At 39.7% G+C, this 17645-nt stretch overlaps 1 protein-coding gene and 1 long non-coding RNA gene across 2 annotated transcripts in view; both read right to left on the reverse strand.

Annotated features, from left to right (window-relative positions):
- The window catches only part of LOC147834503 (uncharacterized), a 755156-nt gene that overhangs the window by 188254 nt on the left and 549257 nt on the right, over positions 1-17645 (reverse strand). The gene's annotated exons all lie outside the window — the stretch shown is intronic.
- atrnl1b (attractin like 1b) overlaps positions 13809-17645 on the reverse strand; it is a 191197-nt gene continuing 187360 nt past the window's right edge. The window contains exon 29 of the mRNA XM_087276489.1: positions 13809-15821. Within this exon, the coding sequence (XP_087132615.1) occupies positions 15697-15821 (125 nt within the window). The 3' untranslated portion in view covers positions 13809-15696. The remainder of the gene's footprint in view (positions 15822-17645) is intronic.

Below are 17645 nucleotides of genomic sequence, written 5' to 3' on the forward strand. Positions count from 1 at the left end.
CACAAAATGAACTCCTCTTATTGAACATAGTCACAAATGGTCATTGTGTCATTTCTAACTTCTTAGTCTTTGCTAGTGTGTAGGACAGTATCTTCCCTTAAAAAAAAGTCTCCCCTTGATAAAAATAGGCAGTGTGGCTTTACACGACCTACATCTTTTTCTAAATAATAAATGTAGGTGAATATGAATCCTACTTTAGAAAGAAAATAAACAAGGAGGCTTAATTGGTATGCATATCTTGAATTTTATATATATGCTGTGTGCCCATCAGACAATGCTACCTAATCTGAAGCTTGTTACTGTACATACACTCACTGGCCACTTTATTAGGTACACCTGTCTAACTGCTTGCAAATTTCTAATCAGCTAATCACATGGCAGCAACTCATTGAATTTAGGCATGTAGACATGGTCAAGATGATCAGCTGCAGTTCAAACCGAGCATTAGAATGGGAAAGAAAGGTGATTTAAGTGACTTTGCACAATCATCTCTAGAGTTTACAGAGAATGGTCCAAAAAGAGAAAATATCCAGTGCGAAAGATCTGTGGGTGCAAATGCCTTGTTGATGCCAGAGGAGAATAGCCAGACTGGTTCGGGCTGAAAGAAAGGCAATAATAACTCAAATAAACCCTCGTTACAACCAAGGTATACAGAAGAGCATCTCTGAAAGCATGGCATGTCAAACCTTGAGGCGGATGGGCAACAGCAGAAGAAGACCACACCGGGTGCCACTCCTGTCAGCTAAGAGCAGTAAACTGAGGCAACAATTCACACAGGCTCACCAAAATTGGTCAATAAAGGATTGGAAAACTGTTGCCTGGTCTGAATTTTCAGATCTATCAATTAGAATGAATTATTTCTGACTGAAACAAACATAAAAGCTACAGTATTGTGACTTTACTGACCACAACTAATTAGCTACTAATGGATTTCATACTATAACCTAAGATGGATGCTCTTGTCATTTGAGATCTCTGAACTCCAACCTCAAAACTGCAGATTATACTCTAAAGTCTATGGTTACTGTGGTCCATTCGTCAAGAATTTCGTATGTAAGGGTTGAAAGGTGAAAGGGTAGCCCTATACCCGGCATGCACTCGACATGCTGTACATGACGATTATTCATGGGCCATTTCATAGCTTGAAAGCAAAGCAAAGACGGAAGTGGAGACACAGAGATGGGACAGGGACGTGACTCATAAGACAGCTGAGGGGAAGCCGAAGATAGGAGGCTCTTTGTTATTACCAAAGGCAATTAGGCATAATGTCTGGTTTCTGAAGTGCCATGTGCCCTGCTTTCTTTTAAGGGGTCTTGAATAACGAAAGACAAGCATCAGCTTTGTGACCAGATGAGCTCTGTCTGTGTAATTTGCAATCAAGCCGAAAAAATTACCCGACATCAGAAGGGAAATAATGCCATGAGGGTGACAATTCAGAGGGAGTATTCATGCCTTCTGCAGGGTCAGCAGGATTTTGAGACGTACAATTTCATAAAGGGGTTGTGTCTGCTGATTATTTCAGAAGTTCAAATAAAAAGGCCTTGAAACCAGCCACGGGAAAAACCAAGCGGAACAAAAGACCGCAAAGAGTCACACGAACATGACATTCTATTGCTCAGAAGTAAAAGAGCTTTCCTGAGAGAAAGCAAATATTGTAAGGAAAACATCGATTATCTGCATGTCACAAGAATATTTTACTTCTGAAAGCACCATGAGACTAAACTGACAAAACTGTCAAGAACATCACAGAGGAAAAGCCATTTCTTAAGGCAACGGTTGTAAACCTGCAACACATATCGAAGCATTTATGCTACACTTTGAGTTCAATTCAACCTCACCAAAATGAATCTTACAAGGTTATAAACCAAGTCACATGGGAGGCAGCATGATGGCTCTGTGTTTTTCACCTCACAGCAAGAAGGTTGCTGGTTTGAGTCCCGGCTGAGGCAGTTGGCATTTCTGTGTGAAGATTGCATGTTCCCCTTATGTTTGCATAGATTTCCTCCGGCTCCTCTGGTTTTCCACACAGTCCCAAGACATGCACTATACAGTTTAAATCATAATTATTAGCTCCGCTTAATTTTTTTTTCTTTTTAAAATATTTCCTAAATGATGTTTAACAGAGCAAGAAAAATTTCACAGTATCTCTGATAATATTTTTCCTTCTGGAGAAAGTTCTATTTGTTTTAGTTCGCCTGGAATAAAAGCAGTTTATAATTTTTTTAAAGCCATTTTAAGGTCAAAATTATAAGCCCCTTTAAGCATTTTATTCAATTGTACAGAGCAAACCATAATTATACAATAACTTGCCTACTTACCCTAACCTGCCTAGTTAACCTAATTAACCTAGTTAAGCCTTTAAATGTCACTTGTATAGAAGTTTATTGAAAAATATCTAATCAAATATTATTTCCTGTCATCATGGCAAAGATAAAATAAATTTTAATAAGTAATTAAAATTTTAAATAAGTTATTAAAACTATTATGTTTAGAAATGTGTAAAAAAATCGTCTCTCCTTTAAACAGAAATTGCGGGAAAAAATAAACAGGGGGGCAAATAATTCTGACTTTAACTGTAGGTGCATTAATTCATTTTCCTTTGTTTTAGTCCCTGATTTATCACAGGCCGCCATGGTGGAATAAACCACCAACCTTTCTGACATATGTTTTACACATCGGATGCCCTTTCGGATGCAACCCAGTATTGGGAAACACCTGTACACTCTCACATTCACACACACATTCTTTCACTGCAGCCTTCAGTCATAATACAGCCATTCAAGACTGCTTGTCTCTAGACTGTAGTCAGGGGTGTCCAAACTTGGTCCTGGAGGGCCCATGTCCTGCATATTTTTAGTTCCAACCCCAATTAAACACAATACGCTTATTTCACGCGGCCGCCATTTTAAAGAATCAAAGCGAGGCTGCGGTGGGAAGAAACCCGGAAGTATAGGTCCAGCACTGTAAACATTGCAGTAACATGCCGTGTACTATAAACCTCCAGCTGTTGCAGAGATTTCAAAATGCAGAAATGGTGTAACCATCACTTTAATATTATTCAGTAAGTTTATTTTAAACTATTAAAAGCAATTTAGCATCAAACAAGATCACAATCTCAGTGATACGCTTAAGTGTCCTCCTAGGCTTCAGCTCATGGCACTAGTTAAACACCGTGAGGACGCTTTCCTGCTTCAGTCTATGTAACCTGGTGAGTGATAAACACTGCAGTCCTCTGCAGCACACCCTCGTGTTGTCCAGTGGCGTAGCGCAAAATGCGGAGGCCCCCCTGCAGGGATCACCGACGGGGCCCCCAGTTGAAGGCGGGGGGGTATACACATATGTCTATGATCGGGAGTTTTCCTGGATGTTAGTATGCATTTTTTTTTATTATGAAAATGTTTATTTGACCACTTTTCTACATTGATGGATCACTTATCGCACGGGCATTCCTGACAAAAAGCTTGTGTTTGTGTGTATGGAAATGTACTATTCACTCTCCCTGTTAAATTTGATCTAATCATGTCCTGAACACAGCTCCTCTCCTGCTTTCACTGCTCATACTGACGGAGGGAGCGATTCGTTTGTGAATGAATCTCCGTTATGAACGACTCTTTCACTAACGTTTGCCGACAATAATACCAGTTTCTGGCAGCGCAGCATCTCGTTGTCATATTTCTTTTGCATTGTTTGCTGATTTATTCAACAAACCTAGCATAAACCGAGTGTTTAGTGCGAGTTGGTGCTACTTTGCCTTATGGTGAATGCAGTAAGTGACTAGCTATTATTATCAATAACGTGACCTGTTTACCACAAATTTCAAAACATACAAAAACGTTAAAAACTTAATCCTATGAAATGTTCTGCCTTTGTGCTTTGTTTTCTTTGTTTGCTCGTTACTACACTCGTAGACGGCGCTTAAGTCGAGCATCTTCACGTAATAACACTGTCTTGACTAGTGCGGTTGAATGACATTGGTCCTGGGAGCCCTGTACCAATGTGGCGGCGCTATAGACGCATGCTCAGGGTCCCTATGCGATATCTAGTGTATATATATCTATGTCACAAATTGAGGAGCGGGGAAAGGAGGCGGGGTGGCGTGACAACGCGGGGAATCCTTCACAAACTGAGGAGCGATCACAAACCGAAAGCGGCGAGAGCGTCAAAGTAGCCAGAAGTCATGCATTTTTTAACGAGAACCGGCGGCGAGAAACAGCTGCGCGTCTTCATTGGCTATGACGCGGTTCGGCGGCAAACAATCAGAATGAAGTAGTCCACCGCCTGAGCGGAGTTCAGAGAACACAGACCTGTAAACTTTGGTTCCGACCACAGTTGTTCCCAAGAGTTTGATTATTGCGGTTCCTGGATTTTCAATTATTAAAAATCGCGACGACGTGGGGCCCCCTAGTCACGCGGGGCCCCCCCCCGCGGTGCGTGCCCTGCGGGCCCGTCCGCTACGCCACTGGTGTTGTCTGTAATAGTGTTGTCCCGGTACTGAAGTTTTAAACCCGGCTATTTCCCGCTAACATGGAAGCGCCGCTGAGCGCAGATGACTCGACTGATCTTCATGGCTTCGCGCTTCAGTCTCCGTGTATCTGTGTTTGGTTTGCGCTCAGTTTACCGCTCTTCACCCAGTGCAAGCACAGATACACGGACTGGAGCGCGAAGCAGCCGTCAAGATCAGTCGAGTCATCAAGCAGATCGCTTGGCTCGTCTGTGTTTGTGCTCAGTATACAGCGGTGGGTGAACTGATGACCTTCTCGGCCAATCACAAGCATTACTGTTGAACACGTGAACACAATGGCAAATCAGCGCTGTTTCAAGAAAGCCATCAACATTGCCTTAAATGTTAGCGCGAAATTGCCGGTCTTTCTTTTAATTCAGTATCGTGACAAGTCTAATATAGTGAAAGAATCAGTTTATTAACTCGAGTTTGATGAATAGCATCAAAAACGTGTGTTTAGGAAAGAAAAACGTTAGCTAACTAGTGCCATTTACCTTAACTTAGCTGAAAATGAGCTCTGATATCCCTTTTTACATTCACCATTCATTCAGAACGGACCTTCGGGTCACCCGGAAGGCGGTGAAATGATAAATTTGTGTCACTTTATCTTCGCTGATAAGATATATAGTAGAGATCTGCGCGGGACTAAATTTTGAGTCCCGCTCCCGCCCGCACCCGCCAGGTTTTAGCCCGAACCCGACCGCTCCCGCTTATATTAAGTATTTGTTGTCCCACTGCCCGACCCGCCCCGTTTTCTGGCCGCCGCGCCCGATCCTGCTAAAGAGCTGGGGAGAACAAAACCGAAAATCACCCAGCTATACAGTCCAGACAGCCAAGCTGTCTGTATAAACACACACACACAGCACCAAGCACACACACACAGACAAGGCTCTCTCTCTCTCATACGCACGCGCGCGCACTAACACACACACAAGCACCAAGCAGACACACAGGCGTTTGCTGTTATATCAACTCAAAGGCTTGTAATACCATGTATCAAGTACCAGTGTAATACCAAAAGGTTTTATATAAAGGTATATAAATACTGAGCCGCGCCAGCTCCAGGCCACAGCGCACATTTCTCTCGGGCATGAGGCGGATGAGGCAGCGTCGGCTCGCTTACGGCCGCCGCATCTGGCCCAATTGATTCGGGCCGGAATCGGGCAGTGAGTCCACAAGCATACGGCCCAGGTCCGGCAGCCGGAGCTGGGCCGAGTGGTAAGTCTCCGGCAGGCGAGAATCTAGCCGGACTGGCTCTCTCTCGCTCATTCGCACGCGAGCACACTAACATACACACACACAAGCACCAAGCACACACACAGGCAAAGCTCTCTCTCTCTCTCTCTCTCTCTCTCTCTCTCTCATTCGCATAGCAATATCCGTGATATTGCTAGACAGCCCGCTCCCGTCCCAAATTAAACCCGTTACCGACCGCTCCCGCGATTTATTCGGAAATTTATTCCCGCGCCGCCGAAATCTGGTCGGGTCCCATATAGCCAGTTACACAACATTCCTATGTAACTCCCAATGATACTTCCGGGTTTCTTCCCACCGCAGCCTTGATTTCACTTTTGAAAATGGCAGCCGCGTGAAATCAGTCTATTGAACCAGCTTATCACTCTTTCCAGGTGTGTTAAAGGAAGTTGGAGCAAAACTGTGCAAGACACCGGCCCTCCAGGACCGAGTTAGGACACCCCTCCAGTAGGGGAAACTGAAGCTTCTAGAGGAAACCCACGTGAACAATGGGAGAACATGCAAACTGGCCTAGCCGGGACTTAAACCAGTGACCTTCTTGTTGTGAAATATTTTATATATTGAAAGCCACATGGACCCAAGATTCTTACAGTGATCAGTCAAGTTTGGTGAAGGAAAAATCATGGTTTAGGGTTACATTCAGTATGGGGGTGTTCTAGAGATCTGCAGAGTGGATGGTAACATCAACAGCCTGAGGTATCGAGACATTTGTGCAGCCCATTACATTACAAACCACAGGAGAGAGCAAACTCTTCAGCAGGATAGGGCTCCTCATACTTCAACCTCCTCATCAAAGTTCTTGAAAGCAAAGAAGGTCAAGGTGCTCCAAGATTGGCCAGCCCAGTCACCAGTCTGGGGTAAAAGGAAGGAGGCATTGAAGATGAATCCAAGAAATCTTTATGAACTCTGGAAGTCATACAAGAATACTTTCTCTGACATTCCTGATGACTTTATTAATAAGTTATTTGAGTTATTGCAGAGATGTATGGATGCAGTCATGCAAGCTCCTTTATACTTTTATATTCTATACTGTACATTATTTCTATTAAGTGAAACGACTTTCAGACTTGAATTAAAAATCAGGACAAGATCATATTTTATGGTAAAATAAGTGTAATCTAGAGGCCTTTGCCTTTTATATAAGCCTTTTCTTGTTGTTCCTAAAACTTGGATAGGCAACAAGAATTTTGTCAGATAGTGTATTCAGACACCCTGCTGTGACACGTATATATTTACCGTAGGTGCAGTGCATTTCTTCTGATCATCGTTGACAATTTCTACACCTTCAATTAGGTCCTGCTTTTAATTTTAGCAAATGCCTGCAATATAACAAAAAGTTAAAGATGTAAGGGGATCTGAATACTTTCCGTACTCATTGTATATTGCTTGCATTGAATCTCATACAACATAACATTTAGATATATATTAAATAAATAAATAAAACTATTCTCTTCAAAACAAAGCAGCTCTAAGAAGCCTGCATCAGCGTTAGTAAAACTCCTCCTCCTTGCAGGTCCTGGTGTTACAGGCATCATAAGGATGAATGATTTATCCCTAAGCATCGCTCATTCTCTCTCTCACCTCCTGTATTACCAACAGGCCGCTCGCTCATTAATATCTCTTAATGTTAGTGCCAGACACCTTGATTTACACTGGGCATTTTCTGCCAACTAAAAGCAATAAAGGCACGAGGCATCTCTCACAGCACTCATCCACTGACACACACAGAGATATACAACCGCACCGGATACACACTCCACCACTCCCCCACCATTGACTTATACGACTGATATTGACAGATTCATCCATACGGAAATGGCACGTCTCAAGCAATCATCAGAGGATGAGATCTGCTGAAAAATTTGCAAAGGAGGAGTCTGGAGTTTGAGGCGGATGGAAATGGATGGATGATGTCTTTTTTATTTGTACATTCTCCATGCTGTCTCAAAAATACACATTTTATGAGTTCAACCAACAGGTTATGTATAAGTTTGGACAAGACAGAAATTATGCTGCTAGCTATAACTAACCATTCAAAAGCAGTTTGATTGAAAAGCAATCTGGGCAATCATTATGCCAATGTTGTGTGTCCCTCGTCATTGTTCGGCATTTTATCTGACAAGCCAAACAGTCAGACTAACCAGGCGTAGCAGAATAACATTGGCAATTATCTATAAAAGTTTTTTTTTTTAAAAACTGCTCTTATAGAACTTACAATGCAGACAGCAAGTAAGCAGAAAGGCTGGGTAAACACAACTTCATCCTTTCCATAAACCCAGAGCAGTGTAATGTAATGTAATGTGTTTTTATATAGCGCATTTATTGTGTATGGCCATACACCCAAAGCGCATCACAATCATGAGGGGGTCTCTCCACACCACCACCAGTGTGCAGGATCCACCTGGATGATGTGATGGCAGCTACAGGACAACAGCGCCAGTGCGCTCACCACACACCAGCTGTTGGTGGAGTGGAGAGACAGTGATAGAGCATATTCGATGGATGGGGATGACTAAGAGGCCATGATCGTACGGGCCGATTGAGGGATTAGGCCAGGACACCAGTCACACCCCTACTCTTTACGAGAAGGGCCATGGGATTTTTAATGACCACAGAGAGTTAGGACCTTGGTTTAACATCTCATCCGAAAGACAGCACCCACTGACAGTATAATGTCTCCTTACCTTTTACTAGGGCATTAGGATTTACACAGACCGCAGGTTGAGCGCCCCCTGCTGGCCTCTCTAACTCCACTTTTAACAGCAACCTAGTTTCCCCATGTGGTTTCCCATCCAGGTACTGACCAGGCTCAGCCCTGCTTAGCTTCAGTGAGTAACCAGTCTTGGGCTGCAGGGGGATATGGATGTGGCAGTGGAGAAAATTATTCGTTTTTGTATGTGAATTCCGGCCTCCACGATTAGCTGTCAATCAACAACGCTAGACTCAAGACTGATGAACTAACATGTTCTGTTTTCAGACCTGGACAGACCACAAAACTTTAGTTTAAAGCAGGGCTATTCAATTGGCGGCCTGCAGGCTGAACTTGGCACTCGAGGAAATTTGTTCCGGCCCTTCAAATAGTGTGACTAAGACATCAAAAATAAACTTAGTTCAGTCAAAAAATGGCTGCTATAGTTATGAAGTGATGTGCTTCTGTTCAATACAGCATGAGCTGCAGTTGAAGGCTGCACAGAGTGTGAGCCACCTGATATTAAGCAAGTGGCGCAAGCAACCAAAAACATTTGGATACTTAATCGTAAAGGCTTCTCAACACTGCGTTTCTGTTGCACGGAAAGAAACTGCTGCAACTAAACAAAGTTATGCAACCTGTGCGCTAGTTTAAAGTCCGAGCTAATACACCAAGGCTAATACGCATGCACACTGGATTAACTTGCAGCAGGCCATTCACATATCACATCTTTTCCATGCGCAAGTTCGTTATTTCCAATGTAAGAAAATGCCAATATAGAAGTATACTTGTGTACTGTATATGCCAGTATAAAGGCGCACCCAGTAGAAAACTTCTCACACCGTATCAGTGAGAGTTGTGTGTGGCTTTCAGTGCAGTGTAAACCAAAGATATTTTATACAAATTACTACAAATTATTAAAATGATTATGCATGTATGAACACAGATAACAACAGTTCATTTAAATTCTTACCTAATATAAAGCTTAAATTTACATTAGACGTGATAATCGTGAAACCATGATTACTCTTCAGACTATATAATCATACAACCAAAATCTATAGTTGTTGCATCCTTAATTGTTATGAAGTTCAAAACATACTGTAACATGAATGTGTCTGAATGTAGAAGAAGCTTACTTGAGCAATGGACTGCTTTTGTTGTGCTTTGAAACACATTTGAATGTCTGTATATAAAAAAAAAAAAAAAAAAGCCTGTTGTACAATGCACTGATATTTTGTTATTTTTAAAATACAATATATCAGCATTTTAATGTAGAAAAATGCTCTTACTGCTTGATGCTGTTGTGTCATCACTCATATTGCAAGTTATATCTCTCTGGCCCCTCATTTGGAATGCTTTTAATGAACTGGCCCCCTTGACAAACTAATTGAATAGGCCTGGTTTAATGGGTCACTAAACACCAAAACACATTTTCTGAGACGTAGACAGTCATAATGTATATATGTCACACGTTGCTAAAAACACAATTAGGACACATATATTTAGCTAACAAGTCAAATTGGTTGTTTTTGTGTTGTTTAGAGCAAATTCGCTCTTCTGGTTTAAAAAGAAATTTTGAAGCTGCGTCACGGTCATGAGATCATTGTGCAAAATTCTGCATGGAGATTGAGAAATACTTGGTTCCAACCAATCAGCGCACTCAACCTAGAATGAAAGATCGATTCCACAGGAATCTCAGGAGCTCATTGAAGGATAGGATCTGTTATAAAAAAAAATATATATATATATAAAAAAAAAAAAAAAAAAAAAAATATATATATATATATATATATATATATATATATATATATATATATATAAAAAAAAATATATATATATATATATATATATATATATATATATATAAAAAAAAAAAAATATATATATATATATATATATATATATATATATATAAATATATATATATATATATATATATATATATATATATATATATATATATATATATATATATATATATATATATATATACATTTTTTTTTTTTTTTTTTTTTTTTTTTTTTTTTTTTTACAGTCCCCATGCTGTCATCACTTCAGCGGATCACAAATTCAAATGTTATCATGGGTTTGACCGGCAACTTACTTTTGAGCTTGGTATTGAATTGATTTCCTGAAGACAGTGACATGGAAAATGCAAAAACAAGCCAGGCTTATCCATCACTGCCTCTGATGCATGGCATGATGTTACGAGCGTCTCCCATCAGCAGTCTGGAAAAACACACATACACATGCAGATCTGCGCAGAGTTATCCATACCTCTCCCCTGAGTGTCTTTATGGGCATTAGTCAGCTGTGACAGCTCATTCTGTCTATGTCAGCCAGTACCTGAGCAGACTGAGTGACTAGCCAGGGTCTGGTGACGGTCACGGTGAAGTGAAGTGGAAGAACAGTACAACCTTCTGGGAAATCTAGAAAAATACATTGCAGATCAATGCATCAACCTAAATTTGGGTTAGAAAATGTAAGTTTATAATACCATGAAAGGGATATTTAAAGCAAAAGGTGCAAATTTGTCATTAACTCAACCTGCTATAAATCAGCCAATTCGAATGTTATCACGTGATTGAAGATATGAGCCAGTAGGGGCCTTCTGCGCCTACTAGTAGGCTCAGAAGGCTGTTATCATTCATCCATATGGTTAATCAGCTACAGATTGCATTCGTGGCCAGAAGTTAATAAGAATAATTATATTATTTATTAAATTTCCCATTAATTGCATTTTATTAAAGTCTACCCTTACCCAACTCTAAACCCAATCCTTACAGTTATGTAAAAACAGATCTGGATCTGGAGTCTTCTCTATTAGTATAGCTGATTAAGCATGTGGATGGATGATAACAGCCTTCTAACTACTAGTAGGCACAAGGCCCCTACAGGCCCATATTTTTCAGCTAATAACCACTGATAATGTCCATTTAATCGAGTGATAACCTTCGAAGTGTGTGCATAAATAGCAAACCTATATAAGTTTCTATATTTTCTGGTGAACACAAATTATATTTTGAAAAAATGTTGAAAGTCAATGTTAGGCTGCCACTGACTTTCATTTATTTCTCACTACGGATCTTAGTGGCTAATGAATTACAATGCTTTCCAAAATGTAATCTATTCAACAAAGAAAGAAACTCATAAATTTTCAGTACTTGAGGGTGTGTAAATGCGTTATTTATCACATAGGTTTACAAGTGGAGCAGTTTTATGTATGATATTTCTGTTTGAATTACATAAATCAAAATTAAATCAAGTGGGACAATTTGTCTGTGGCTAATGTTGTTGTGATATACTGTGTAAAAAAATCATGTACCAAAGTGCAAATGTTTCCTTTGCATTCTTTTGAGTTTTGTGTGCAGATGAAAACAATCCCTGTTCACATAAACCGCCATAAAAAAAAAAACATTGAACATATTAAACATGTATTAAACATACATTATAAATCTCAGGCCAGTAGTTGGTGATGTCACGATATAAAGAAACACTATGCACCTGTGCAAATGCAAGTTCTGTAGTACAGCATGGTTGTTTTGTTTGTCAAATACTTAAACATTCCTATAAACTAAAGATGTAATATGCATGCACATGACCTTTCACAAAATAGCATTTTAAGTTTAAACCAAGACAATAATAGTATTCATTTTAAAAAATGGCCACTTTCAAACCTTATTACAAGTCTGGTTATCACAACCCTGAAATGTGATTACAGTGCAATGCAAATGGAGGTTAAGTTGAATACGATGTGTGAAAGCCCCCTACATATTTATATATAGCATTTTTATTTCACTTCCAATTATTTTAATTCTTAACTGTAAACATATACTGTCGGTGTAATTTCATTTCTTTTTTTTTATAAAAAAAAATTTCATGCACTTTTTTGCTCACTTTTTCTCTTTTATCAGGTATTGTCACTCTTTATATAATTTTATAACTATATATAAAGACATATTGCAAATGTTAATATTAAATGTTAATGTTAATATTAATAACATTAATCAAATGTTATTAATATTATATATTATAACATCAAATGTTGATATTAATATTAAAAACATTATACAAATATAATTTTTTTTCCTAAAATATTGTTGCTATGCATTGAATAAATAATAAAAATAATCTAATAATCAGGTTCTAAAAGAAAAATTGTTCTACCACATTTTCAATGGGGTATGTGCACACAGACTTTTAATTTCAGGCAGAAATTAAATGATAAATTCCATTATAAAATTGCCACATTTAAGGTCTGATTTCAATGATCTTCGCTGTCTGGTTGATAAATAGATATAAAGTGGGTTTCAGACTGGACAAAAAGCACTGCAATAAATTCCATTTCAATATATGACAATTTATTTTACCCCAGTATTGTCAATGGAGTTTCTGTGCTCACCTGCTGAACCTGATGGCGCTAGTGGTTTTTCATCTCGTTTTACACTTATACAACTAAATTAATGCTTAAGTCTATTTAACTGAATGTATTGTACTCGCATGACAACATCGATGCTGTAAAAAAAAACTTGTGAAATTGAAAATAGTCACATTAAGCTTTCACCTGAAGTTCATCCTAGTCTGAAAAACACTAGAGTAGTTGTGCATATACCCCATTTGAACAAATCTGTAATACGGTTTTGACCTATCAGAAGCCAAAAGTGCATCAAACTGTTCTATGTTTTGACTGTCCAATGAAAATCCACACAGTTAGTCTAATGAGCAACTTGGCGGATAAATCATATCAATTCCACATTGATGTATTTAACATAGTGTTGTTTTTACCACTGTATAAAAGCAAAGGCACTCAGAGCTGTGGGTTTTAGGCAATCCACTTCACACCATTGCCTAACACCCCTTGACTGTGGCAAAATAACAAGCCACTAAAACCACATTACAGAACACCAATATTGGCTTTGCATGTCAGGGATAACAGGCTCAAATCAGATCAGCCTCTGAAAAACAACTGGCTATGTTTTAGCATTGGTAAACCATTGATATGCTTGTTTTTTTGCCTCACAAGTTCAGAGTAAGAGGAGGTGCTTTGAAACGATATGTTAATTGCATGTGGCTCTTCAAACTCATTATCTTGGTGAAGCCTCTGGAAGCGACACAATGGTGTTTTAGAGGACATGATGTAATATCTACACATTTCATTATTTAGTAGACAAACTAAGCAATCAGAGAAACAACCAGTTTTACTTCCAAAGCAATTATATTATAAATGTATCCTTGAAATTGTACATTTCTGGTGTATAATCTGCATTAAATAGTTGCTGAAAAACATAAGACCTGGTGAGAACCATAAAAAATAATGGATTTTGTGAATATTTATAGGCGCTAGAATGATCCATTGACGTCTGAATATTCAAGTGTTTTATTTTTCCATTCATCTTTAAAATACAATGAAGATTAATGATATGCACTGAGGGATGAATGAATCCGTTTTTTTTCTCAGTTACAGTGAGATGATTCCTGTGTAATCAGTCTGTAAAAGTCCTGCATGACAATAAAAATAGCCTTGATGCTAAATTCCTAACATATTTCCTGAAAAGTAGGTTCAAAAATGCCCCAGATAATCTAGATGAGCAGCTTCAGTTTACATCTAGCCCTAAGAAAACAACAACGCTGGCATGAATCGAGTTACTGTAGTTAAGCGAGTGAGCTAAGAATCAAATCACAGAGGTATTACACAGGAATCAATTAGTTACAAAAACAATTCGACATTTTTTTCCCCACAAACATTGTAAAAGATTATTTCTCATCACCGTTGTGTACAGAGGGTGGTCCTATAATACCTATTGACCTTTTAATATCCTTTATTAAAACCAGCAGAAAATACAAACAAAAACATTGAAGTAGCTACATGAAGAGAAAAAGAGCGATTCACATTAGATTCACATGTTCAAGTCCATCTAAAGCAAACAAATGATGATTAGGATGCTGTACACTTTTTTTGCTGAGGAAGAAAAACATCTCCCAGACTCACCCATGGAGGGTTCAGGCTCAGTCCCTGTGGTTCCGTAGACTGAGGATCCAGTTGTGTGGAAACCTGCTCTGAAAACGACCACTTCTTGAGGACACAGTTCTTGAGTGCATAAACAGTCTAATTACACTCTCGCCTGCTGGTCTCCTCAAAATCCTCTCCTTCTTCTGACATTCACAATATGTGAAACTTAAGAATACAAAAGTTCTTTATAAAGAGATGAAGCGTTACTGCAAAGTTGAGTCTCTGCTCGTTTAAACCTGTACCGTTGTGAAACGACAGTAAAAATAAAGATCAACGGCTTTTTAAGAGTTCCCTAGCAAGTTCTTAACAATACTATACACCCGCGATGTAATCTGGCGTAAATTCGTCACGTTTGTCAGATCAGTGAGGTGTGATTTCATCCCTCACCTAAATACTGACTTCTCTTCGTGATTTACGACTGACACTGGGATTCACCCGCAGCAGCTGGCTCCTCTACATCATGGTGCGTTTAGCTGCAGCTAACGGTGCGTGAAAATTCAAGACATGAAGATGCTTTTTGACTGACACGTAAACCCACGAACGGTTGAAAGCTTTCAAGCATAGTGTAAGTGGTCCATGCAAAGTCTTCACAAGAAGAGCGCAAGTATGAAATGAGCGAAACTTGTCTAGCTAAAGATGGATTTGACCCATTCCTAACATGAGTTTACCAAGCATGAGGCTACCAGCAGCAGAACGTCATTAGCTTACACAAAAGATAGCTTCCACGCCATATAGTCCATCTCTTAAATAAAAAGAAAAAAAAAGAGCAAAAATCTAAGTTCAGTTGGCAAGCATACAAATAAGGTGAGCTGTTCAACCCGTACTTGAACTACCAGAATGCTATTTCTGGCTTAGCAAGACACTCTGGTCCATAATTTAAATACAAACCATGCTAGAGGCACATCTGTGCTTGGTAAGAAGCTGATGGCGAGACGACTGGAAGTTCAAAAGGTCTTGAAATGGCTCTAGAGGAAGGATTATTTAAGCTGAGGTTAGGGTTAGGGACTGGTAAAGTGATTCTTGAGCCGGAGCAGGTCGTTTGTGATGGACGAGATCTATTTACGATGTTCAGTTGACATGGAAAGATAAAGTGAATGTTTGAGTGGAAATAGAGGGCACTCTGTCACCTAAATAATCCCCTCATATGGAGCCGCATGAGGCCACCGTCGTCTGCCTGGAGCAGCACAAGAGAGGAGGTCGCTCTGGAAAAAAGGACAGCCCACTGAGGCCACAGACGATTCAAACGCAGGTGCCCTGGTGAGCAGGAGGCAGAGCTTTGCGGTTCTTCAATCCTTGGCTTTTCTCTTTGAAGTCCATGGGCTTCTGCTGGGACGTGTCGATAAGAGCGCTGGCGATAGCTATACCTGCAGACAACACAACAAAGCAAGCCGAGGGTCAGAGAAGAGCAGCGTAGACTTCACCGAGAGCATTCAAAAGCAAAAACGCTTCATTTACATGTCAAAGCAAAGTTATTTAAAAAGAGACAATGGTTACTTAAAGCTATCTCTGTCAAAAGAACAACTATCAGCTCATTCATTTTTAAAGACAGAGTGTATGTATTAAAAAAAGAGAGAGTTGGGAGCTTTGAAAAACTCCTTATTAAATGTCAAGGTCATCAGTTTTAAGGCGCATCCTTTATTCTAGAATAGAGGTTTGAAGTGAATTTGACTCCCAGTGCCCTATATGCTTTCGCCAAAATTCTGTCATGGGCTGCTGTGGCCAAAACCATGGCCACAACCCCAAAGCCATTTTTCAAAGCAGCATCTCACAAATCATCCTACAAACACAACGACCACTTCTGTGCTAGCCTGGCACTGCTCCCTCCCTGCTATTGAAGCAATACAATTATCGGAGGGGAACAATTCATTACTCCAGACAGGCCATGGCAAAAGGAATTGAATTCAGCACATTGGTGTGAAGCTGGAGCTTCAAGCATTCAGGCGAAGAGGATTTACATCCAGGAACAACCTGTGTCTCAGACAGTTACACACTGCCCTGTATCGATTTATTACCCATCACACCTGGGCTGCTGGGAGGGATGTGAAAACTACACGTCTATCAACAAAACTGTTCTCGGGATTAAAGAGTGTAGTGTACGCCTACTACATTAGTGCTTTTAGAGCTGCCTTTACATAAACTTAAGCTACTCACCATTCAGGTTGAAAATAAAAAAGTGACATGACTCTATAATAGCCGGTCAGCTGTTTAACAACAAACACTGCAAGACTTTAGGGGTCAGATAATGAGGATTTTGAGTTTGCTAACTTATGGAACTCAAAATGTCTACAATAAAAAAATTTATGCAAAAAAAAAAAATAAAAAAGAAATTATTTTTGTTGGAATCACTTTTAGAACTTTTTTCCCCAGATGATGTAAAACATTGACAGTCAATCAGAATGCACCCTGCCTAAGGGCACAGTGTGAGTGCTCTGAATCGGATTCTGGCTCAATTGTAATAGGTGTGCCAGAGCGCTTTGGAGCGGTATGCTTTTAGTGTGAGTGCAAAGCGCGCTTGAGCCCGAAACTTAAGATGAGACGTGACTGTTTCATATGGATTTATTAACCATTCTTACTGTTCAATGAACACTAACTGTCAAAGTTTATTAAAGACGCAAACCGCTCACTGCACGACAGCTGCACCTTCAGCAAACCTCCTAATAGCCGCAGCACAAGGACATTTGTGATTATTTATGAGCGTCAAAAGTGGCTGATCTGTTTGGTAAAATAGTTGACTGCGTGTTACTGCATATCAAATGACTAAAATGATATAATAAAAGAAATTTCCACTGTGCTGAGCAAAAGTTCTTCTCTCTGGTTAAACTGAACTGCGCATCATCGATGCACAAGCATGCTCTGGCTCGGATGCAATGTGAGTGCAGGCTGTTGGGGGAGAGGGGACGGGGACACGCGTGCTTCAGCACGGTTCAAGGCAACTGTACATAGTGTGAGTACGCTTGAGTAAGATTGAGCATTTAAAGTGGTAGATATAACAACTGCATTTGCTTAGAATAAACAATATTGTCAGCAAATGTGGATGCAAACATAAGCTGTTTTTCAATTCCAAGAATGCAGAGAACAGACTTGCTTTCTCATGAAGACTGTTCTTGCCAGGTTACCTCGGAAGAATGAACTCGAGAGACCGTAAGAACACAGAACGTGTCTTGTGAAAAATGAGATGCTGCGTTCTT

Source organism: Danio rerio, chromosome 12 (genome assembly GCF_052040795.2).
Source record: "Danio rerio strain M-AB ecotype USA chromosome 12, GRCz13ab, whole genome shotgun sequence".
Lineage (NCBI taxonomy): Eukaryota > Metazoa > Chordata > Actinopteri > Cypriniformes > Danionidae > Danio > Danio rerio.